Source organism: Elaeis guineensis, chromosome 3 (genome assembly GCF_000442705.2).
Source record: "Elaeis guineensis isolate ETL-2024a chromosome 3, EG11, whole genome shotgun sequence".
In the NCBI taxonomy this organism is placed as follows: Eukaryota; Viridiplantae; Streptophyta; class Magnoliopsida; order Arecales; family Arecaceae; genus Elaeis; species Elaeis guineensis.
This window is the reverse complement of record NC_025995.2, coordinates 18449163-18458591: the sequence shown is the minus strand read 5'-3', so window position 1 is coordinate 18458591 and position 9429 is coordinate 18449163. Positions and strand designations below refer to the sequence as shown.

General features: G+C 36.6%; 1 protein-coding gene across 4 annotated transcripts; it reads left to right on the top strand.

Annotated features, from left to right (window-relative positions):
- Nucleotides 1-517: 517 nt before the first annotated feature.
- Nucleotides 518-8247, top strand: LOC105042173 (TATA-box-binding protein). 4 transcript variants are annotated; one of them, XM_073253694.1, is made up of 10 exons: nucleotides 518-646; nucleotides 770-909; nucleotides 1484-1571; nucleotides 1855-1926; nucleotides 7101-7151; nucleotides 7281-7325; nucleotides 7479-7571; nucleotides 7684-7785; nucleotides 7880-7952; nucleotides 8056-8247. In XM_073253694.1, the coding sequence occupies exons 3-10, from the start codon at nucleotides 1530-1532 to the stop codon at nucleotides 8103-8105; spliced, it is 528 nt and encodes a 175-aa protein (XP_073109795.1). In that variant the 5' UTR covers nucleotides 518-646; nucleotides 770-909; nucleotides 1484-1529; the 3' UTR covers nucleotides 8106-8247. The 4 variants fall into 4 exon arrangements, with proteins under 4 accessions (XP_073109795.1, XP_073109794.1, XP_029119647.1 ...); XM_029263814.2 differs by lacking the exon at nucleotides 770-909 and having other exon boundaries at nucleotides 535-646; XM_073253693.1 differs by lacking the exons at nucleotides 770-909; nucleotides 7479-7571 and having other exon boundaries at nucleotides 531-646.
- Nucleotides 8248-9429: the final 1182 nt, after the last annotated feature.

Here is a 9429-nt window from a genome sequence, read left to right as displayed (position 1 = left end):
GATTGCTTTTCTCCGTTGTGTTATTCTTTTCTTGATGTGGATTTCGATGCATGCGGAGTTTAAAAAAGAAAAAGACCGGTTCCGGAAAAAGATTGGATCTTTCATAAAATATGAATGTTAATTGGATCCTTTCCCTTCTTCCCATCTTTAATTGGTTTTGATGGCTTCTTCCTCTGTTTTCTTGATATAGATTGATAGTTAGGATTCAAGTTTGTTCCTTATTTTATGAAAAAATAAGAGTGAACGATTGGATTTGGATTTACTTAGTACTTTTTTCTTCTTATGTCTTAGATCTTGAATTGGAATTTGCTCTTCGTCTATACATAGAAGTTTAATCAGCGAGATTTTTTTAAAAAAATTCATAAAACTTCGGAGTCTGTACATGGTTTCGGCTGTATATGTTTATATTAATGGAGTGAGCTTTTGTAATTAGCTTTTGCCGGAAGGAATAATATCAGTTCTCTTGCAGATAGGCAGGTATCGAGTTACTTCTTGCATCCTTGCAGTTGAATGATATGATTTTTGATCTTTGACTTCATATTTTTGCCAGCGAACAGGTGTGGTTTCATATGGCACAATATAATTTGGAAGGATGCCAATCGATGGATCTTGCAAAGCACCCTTCAGGCATTGGTCTCATCCTTCAGTAAGTCCTTCTGTTAATGCCACAATATTCTATGAGAACAAAAATCCTCAAATGATCAAAGACACTAGGATTCTATTGTTGATTTTTTATTGTCTAGCTAAATGATTCTTCACTTATTTTCAGGTGGTCAAAATGATTGAGAATTATTCAAAGACTCATGAATTTGACAATCTATTCTCAAATCATACATGACTGCAGCACCCTCTCTTGAAAGAAAACATACGTGACCATGACATATTCAGTGAACACTGATATAAAACAAAGTAATGGTTCTAGTTGGTGCTGTTGGTGCTTGTGTTTTTGTTGTTTTCTTTATTATCATCACATCCATTATTCTTATTATTTATAAAAATATAATACATATCATTTGCATCTTGTCTCTGTTATTTTAAAAGAAACTAATTGTCCATGTATTTTCCATGCTTTTAGGGAATTTGTTGTTTAATCTTTTGCTGGGCCAACTTGTTCCCAAACATCAACTTCTCGTCATGCTCTGTTTCTTTGAATATCCTTTCTTAAGGATGAGCTATGTAAATTATAGTTTAGTAAACATCCATCAGAATGTGGGTGTATGGAATATATGCAGAAGCTTGTTAGGTTTAGGTTCAATATATTTACTTGGTTTGACGAAATTCTTCTTTTATGTTAATTCTGCTTCAAGTTGAAATTTATTTGTCTACACAGTTTGGAGTGCTGCATGAATTCGACTGAAATTTAAATTTGATGTTGAGAATATGCTCAGTCTGGAAGCTGGAATTGTGATTTTGGACAAGCATGAAATTGCATTATTTTTATTCATTTTTATGGGAATATATGAATCCTGGGTTGTTTTGCTAGGAATATTGTATCAACAGTCAACCTGGGTTGTAAGCTGGACTTGAAGATGATAGCTCTACGAGCCCGTAATGCAGAGTATAACCCTAAGGTATAAAGAAGCAGTCATTTATATTCTTTTTATGTATATTAATATAGTTTTAATCAACCTATAATCTTTTATATTCCCTTTGAGAGAAGGGAGGGAGACTCTTTTGCACTATAATTACCTAGGTCTCAATCTTTTGGATGAACCACCTAAGAATCAGACCTAGAACCTCTGGTTGCTAAGAAGAAGGGTATGACCATTGGTCAAGCCCCAATTTTTATACCAATTTAATCAACTTGTACTTTGTATATTTAATATACCAATCAAACCCATCTCTTTGTTTTAGCGATTTGCTGCTGTTATCATGAGAATAAGAGAGCCGAAAACAACAGCACTGATATTTGCTTCTGGTAAATTGGTGAGTATAAATGTGGTTGTCCTTCTATCTCACATTGTGCTGTAAATATCAACTTGCATATTGACATGCAAGAGGACTGTAATCTCATGAAAGAATTATTCTTTTAGCTAGTTTAGCTTATTTTTACATTCAAATTATTCTTTTTAATTAGGAATATCATAATGCCAATCCCTGTCATATTTGAACCATCAGAATGATACATCTTATCATCACTGCATTCCTTTCTTTTTTTCTTTTTTCAAGCACATGTCCTTGTGTAATTTATGAACGCTGTTCTCCATCTTACATATGATGTCTTTCCTATCACTACCAATGTCTGCATCCCTCTTTCAACCATTCCCTGCCTCCATTTCTTCTCCACAGGTGTTGCAAGTACGCTGGCATTTAACCTTGGCCTGGCCTAGTTTTGCACATTTTGACACATAGGTTGAAATAGAGTTCCAAACCCTGGCATGCCTCCGCAACCATAATTTAGTTGTGACCAGTAAAATTTGACCAAATTGAAGAAAGACTACTTGTCCTAAAATGGCTCAAAAATCAGGTCTGGCCTTTATGTTGGACGGTCAGTGCAGATTTCAGACCTGAAACCAATTAGATTTTTCTTTGCTTTTTTGCTATTTAGAATTACAATGGAGACACCATCACATCGGTTCAAATTCAGGGCTTTTCCCATGTGTGGAAGGATGCCAACTATCTGAGCAAAGTGCAGTTAGCTAATCGGTTTGTGTACTTAGCTCACCCTTGTAATAAATATGAGGTTGGTGTCTAAGAAAGGGAGGGGGTGATGATGGCTGGGGAGTTGGGTGGCAACTCATCATTAAGATTGGGCATCTGATGCGTGGTGGCTGGTGGCTGATGATGTACACATTTTGTATAAAGTTGTGCGCATTTTGGCTGCTGTAGTGAGAATACGGAGTTCTAAAGAGATTTGACAGAGGATGAAGCTATGGGCAAATGGACACTTGCAGTTTTTGTATATACATTAGCTTGAGCTGTCTTTTACATAGGAATTGGAGAGCCATTGGAGATTACAAGGGAGTAATTATATCACTTAAGCTTGGTGTACTTGTTAAAATAGGTGATATTTTAACTTCTTTTGAATTCCTTCAACCTTTTCAATATTTTACATATGCAATGTTTTTTCAGTATTTTGTATATGCAGTAAATATTAACTGGATCATCTTTCACAGGAAAAGCAGAATCAGATTGTAAGAAGAATAAGCAATCACATGACTATGAAAAACATTTAAGATCTCAGTCTTCTGTCCTTATCGCATTTAAGCTACATTACATAATCAATTCATAGACTATTCTAGTACAATGTCAACAGTATGGATCTGGGTTTGATTAATATTTGAATTAGTTTGATTACACTGCCTCTTTGTCTGGAGTTGCTTTGCTTTCATTGGAGGGTCAAATTATGTAATGTTGCCACTTTGTTCTTCTTGAAGTTCAATAGGCATGGTTCATTTAAATGCACTTCAAATATGATGGGTAGCAGAGGATATAATTTAAAGGCACTTCCTTCTTCCTACCTCCAACTTAGTTGCGTTAGTTTAGTCTATGTACTTAAACAATCTCCACATCTCTTTTTTTCCTCCCTATTTTGGACCTTTTAATCTTTCTCAAATTTCTTTTATCACATTTCCACAACCATCACGGCTACCACTAATTTCTATCATGGTAATGGATAGAAGTATTGCCACCACTACTACATCATTCTTCATCACCGACCATCATCAACTATCACGATGATGGTCATATGGTTTCGGAGCTTAGTTGATGACTGTACTTAAAACTGCGAAGGAACAAAATTTTTGGTTATGCTCTTAACTATTGAGCCTCTTCTGGCATTGATTTCAAAAAGAATCATGAGATATGTAAGGATGGATTAGAGAAAGAATACTTAGTTGCATAATGGCATTTGGGATAGCAAAAAGAAGGATTTCTACTACTTGTGATGGCTTCTATGATAGGTTAGAATCTTAAGAAGGTAAGTGGAAATTTATTGTTAGGGAAGGCCAAACCATGCTAGACAGGCATGAATCAGCTCGGCTACTGGCATGGTTCAAACCTTGCATTCAGTTTGATATAGACCCCCCTACCAAATTCCGCTATTTCGATCGATTCCTCGCCTCTGCCCTGTGCTCACATCCTTGTCTCTTCCCCGTGCTCGAGACCTTTGTCTTCCCTCATGCTTGGACCTCGATGGTAGGAGGCATCAAAGGTACATGTCCTTCCCTCTTCTCCCTCTCTATCCCTCTTTCTGACACATATGCAAGGTTAGGGTTGGGGCTTCAAGAGCCCCCCACACCCGACGATGAGGGCTTTCGAGCCCCTCTTTCTCCTTCTTCCTCTCTCTTCCTCCCTTTCTCCTTCTTCTCTCTCCCTCTCTCCCTCCTTCCTATCCCTCACCCTCCCCTCCCCTCTCTCTCTCTTCCTTCTTCTTCTCCCACACCCTTCTTTCTCCCGCTCTTCGTTTTGGACCACCAGAGAGTGGTTTTGAACCTTTTTTTTATTTTCAAATTTTGAATTGAAGCCGGCACATAGTTTGTGGATTTCGGCTCAAAATCTGAAAATAAAAATAAAAATAAAGAGGCTGAAATGCCCCGAGTATGGTACAGTGGAATGACTGGCATGGGTCCCGGTAGTAGTTTTGGGAACCTTGATTGTCATGGTAGTATGTGGGGAAGATAATAGGAGATATATGTCTGATATAATGTTGTTCTATGATAGAGAGTGAATAAAATGTCAAGGCAATGTATGGAGTTATTAGATGAGTCTGCCCTAGATTTGGAAGAATGTCATTATGGAAGAATTTAAGGTGGTTCTTGTTTGGTAATTTAGTTCATTTAGATAATATCTTTACAGAAGGCTCTCCAAGTGTAAGGCATGAGGACCAAGTGAAATCCTGTTTGTGTACTGAAAATTCTGGGATAATCTAGCTTAATTGTATTTCGAAATTATGAACTTGGCTTGAAAGTCTTGAAGAAAAAAGGCACTTTCCTTTCTTTTTTTTTTGATACAAAAGGCCCTTTCCTATTCATCTTCACAATCTATATGGTTTTCCTCTGTGATATGAGCTAATCACTGACAATAGTCACGTTGATAGTTTTTTTTTTTTTTCACCTTAACGAGCTTGCAGTCTCAACATTAATGAATAAATCAAGGGTTATGTACATTTATCATGCCATAATCAGTCATTTCCTAAATCATCATTTTTGTCTATTTTGAGACCTCACATAATCAGCAAGAAAGGCTGTACACAACCTTTTTACACAATGTTTTAGAAGATAATTGGATAATGTTGTTTTCGCCCAACGATATTGGGGTTGGTTTTGGTACATTATCTTGTGGCTGTTCAAGATCCTTGGGCACTGTTGTTTTAACCCAAGATAACTTCTTTTTGATGTAATCGGACTGTATGTTGTAGTAACTAGAAATTGGTTGTGATTTGTTAGTTTGTAAAACTGCATTTATATGCAAACTCTTTCTGGTGGCACTCCCTCGACTGCTGCTCCTATTAGTTGCTCACTACCAGTTTTAAAACAATTCTTATCATGTAAATCTCATCTTTTTTATTCTTGATTACAATGGGAAATAATAGTGACATTGATCAATTCTTAATTATTTTGAGACTTTTGGTTTTGTGCATAAGCTCTTGTAAACATACTACATCTTGAAGTTGACTGGGTAAAAATCTTATATTATGGTCCAACTTTATTCACATTTTTCTGTTTTTAATAACGAAGTCAAATGTCTGATTAAGAAAAGATTCTTGGTTTCTTATAGTAGGTGAGTGGTTGGTAATAAACAATGTATGGATCAAGACGTGGTTATCAAATAACATGAAACTATAACAAAAGCATAACTTATTTGGGTTGGAAGAACTACTGAAGATTATATGTGTAATATATTATTTATTTAGGTATATCATGAGAACAGTGTAATCATACCAGAATTAGGGCACCAGATCCCATAAGGGATATTGTGAGAATAAACTGCTGCATAATGAAATATGCAAGTTAAAGTGAGGAAACAGAATTAATACATTCATGAATTCTGTCCAAAGATATCTTAAAGTGTGACATGTTTTGTTCTCCATATTAATTTCAAGATTTGCTCAATTTCTGTTTGGCCTCAAAAACATATATAGACCTTTTTTTCTGAATTATGTATGTCATAATATGAAGAGATGAATGATGTTGTCATAAGGTGAATAATGGTTTCATCACTCAATATTCTGGCCTTTTTAGTATTTTTCTGTTTTATTCACTGTTTTAGTCAATGGTTATATCAAGCTTTGGGATGGTTGCTGATACGGAGTTGCTTGTGAATTAGTGGAAGTTCACGGGGACCAAAATGGATTCACTGTACTCTGACTAATCAGAGTAATAATTATTGTTAAATTGTTGATTCTAAACTTGCATTTGCTTGATAAGCTTGCTTGTTTGCCAAGGACTTGGTATACCTATGTTTTTTGTGGTCTTTAACTTAATTGTGCCAGTACTTATGTCATTGCTGCTAGGGTCTGTTTGGGAAGTTACTGCCACATCTGGTGGGTCAGCAGGGAAGAGAGCAGGAAGGGGGGGTGGGGTGGTGGTGGCAAAGAGAGGGGGGAGCAGAAGCAGGGAAGGGAGAGCCTGGAAGTTGGCATGGAAGATTTCCAAGGAATTCTTTTTGAAAAAAAGACCTTTTGATGCTTTCTTTTTTTATCCGGCGGGTATCAGGCCTTGCAATCTCCTGCGCTATCCGACTTTTGCTCCTTCCTCTCTCAATGGTCCATCCACACATTCTCTTTCCTGCAGATCCAGCAGGAACTTCCCAAACAGGCCTTCAATAGGATATTTTTTCCCCAAAAATTATAAACCATTAATCTTGAAGTGTTCCTCTTATTATTGCTCATATGGGCATAGTGGGCACTGACCTAGTAAATACTGAGTATCACACAATCAAGTCAATGGAGTTTGTAATTTTAAAAGGTTGAAATGACACTTATTTTTGTCTTCATTCCATGCTTGCACAAAATAACTAGTCAAGATGGGCTGCTTGATTTTCACTATTTTGTGACTCATACATATGTCAGCCCAGTGAAAGATAATATTTTTAGTTTGAATATTCTGTTTCCTCTCTTTACCATATGCTTAAGGTGACCACAAATGGTTGTCTTTCAGGTTTGTACCGGAGCTAAGAGTGAAGAGCAATCAAAACTAGCTGCAAGAAAGGTAAGCAATTCCTAACTTAAATTATCTGGTAGCCTGACTGTGAACATGTGCAATTTGTCATTAGATTTGCTAATGTTCAGTCATTTGGATGATGTTATTTTGATCTAACATGATGTCTCTTCTTTTCAGTATGCTCGCATTGTTCAGAAGATTGGCTTTCAAGCACAGTTCATGGTAAATAATAGAACAAAATGGTGAATGCCCTCTTTTAAGGGCATGGACATGCATTCTTGTGTGTTACCATGCATACTCTGCTTTCATATTGTTGGCCTATAATATCATCAAAACATCTCTAGTGATGTTGAACTATTGCCTCTACTTAATTAGGACTTTAAAGTTCAGAATGTTGTTGCCTCGTCTGATGTCAAATTTCCAATAAGGCTAGAACGTCTTTCATTGCATCATGATGCATTCTGCACTGTAAGTTTCTTGGCAAGACTCTAGGCTCTATTCACAGCTTCAATAGGTTGGTACAATTATTATCTGGTACTATTTTTCTTTGATTATAGATTTGTGTTGGCCCTTCTAATAGTTTGAACCAGAGATCTTTCCGGGCCTGATCTACCGAATGAAGGACCCAAAGATTGTACTTCTCATTTTCGCGTCGGGAAAGATAGTTCTCACAGGAGCCAAGGTATTTAAGTGCCTATTATTCCTTTAGCATCAAGTTCAGTCTTTGATATTATCAAATTGCTTGATGTTTTGGTGGTGGTGTCTTGTGTGCTCAGTCAAGGGATCAATTATACAGAGCTTTTGAGCAGATATATCCAGTGGTCGTGGAATACAGAGTCCCACAAATAGGTACTGCCTCGGGCTCATGCATTTGTTGCTCATGTTTGAATGACGAAGTTTCACTTTGTATCACTGCTTGGTCTTTTACTACAATGAAAAATTCTGTGAGCAGGCAACGAAGACAAGGACTCTACAGATCGAGTGCCACGGTTGTTGGCTTGACCCGGTTGTTTCTGGCTTTTTATCATGCTAAGAGCTGACTGATTTCTGCCTACTGCCATTTTATCAAGGGGATTGTGAATATGTTGGAAGAAGATTACTGGGTGCAGAATTTAATTGATCATCAATCATACGATTTCTTCAAGATTTCACTACAGCTTTTGGTTCTTTTTTTTTTTTTTAGTATGCTGTACATACCACTGGGTTAGTGGAGTAATTTTTTTTATTGGTACCCTCAAATGAGAATGCTTAGTGGCATTTGCCAGTATTAAGGGTATTTCTTGAGGATGCCATGGCCCCTAGTATTTGGTGTTTATCCCTTTTTAAAAAAGAGAGGCTTTTCCTACCCAAAAAGAAAAAAGAAGAAAAAAAAAAAAGGGGGGGCGTTTAAGCGGCTGATCCAAATGTCTAAAAGACGAACTTGAGCGGAGCCAAGCTTTGAGCCGTATAATATGGGACCGATCGAGCCTGAGCTAAGGTCGGTTTTGCTCAATCTTGGTATGAGTTATTTAGTCTTTCGTTCAGTATTTTGTTTAGTAAGTTACTTGCAGGCCCCTCCGTGTGTCGCGGAATAAAGAAAATAAAAAAAAATAAAGGAGAACGTCACCCGGTGAGAAGAAAGGAAAAACAAAATGCCTCTGGAAATTGCCACATTTCAAGTACGGGGAGGTCTAGACTCCTTAATGTATTGTACCGATTTTTCAGCTGAGCCCTAAGTGTGGTCGATCACTTGGTAACACAAAGGCTGAGTTGTCCATGATGTTTGGTACACAAGTGAAGCGGGATTTGAATTTAGGCATTTTAGGTGCTATGTTTGCAAAAGATTATTGGTGTCTTTTCAATTGAAGGCAGCACGGCTAAATTCGCCAATGTAAAAGAATTAAACCAAGAACTGTTTGAGTACTATTTCCCAGGATGACTCAACTAAATCCAAAAGCAGCTAAAGATGGCTAACAAAATTTGAATCTCATGTTTTATCCTATTAATTGATCGGAGATCCATGCTTACTCTTACAATATATCGCAATTATCTACTTGTGAATTAGGTTTGTTGGGTGGTAATACCTATGTGCTCAGCAACAAGAGATTTTGAGTTTGATTCTGGGAATATGGTTTTTCTCCAAAAATCTAGATCTAGGAAATTGTAGTGCAGGTTGGTTTCTCTTTTTTCTCGACAAAAAACTATAAAATAAAATAAAATAATAAAATAAAATAAAATGTCAATATTTAGATATTAACTATATATAAATGTTATTATTATGTAAGATTGTCAATGTTTTTAACCTAACTAGTAATCTGCAACTGCTTTGGTTTGCAATAGTTTTAGG

Bases quoted from the DNA above. Each gene is read 5' to 3' on its own strand.
- LOC105042173 (XM_029263814.2), top strand. From the start codon at position 570: ATGGCACAATATAATTTGGAAGGATGCCAATCGATGGATCTTGCAAAG. The intron at 1,927-7,100 runs GTGAGTATAAAT...GTTGTCTTTCAG, and splicing joins TATTTGCTTCTGGTAAATTG to GTTTGTACCGGAGCTAAGAG. The intron at 7,152-7,280 runs GTAAGCAATTCC...TCTTCTTTTCAG, and splicing joins CAAAACTAGCTGCAAGAAAG to TATGCTCGCATTGTTCAGAA.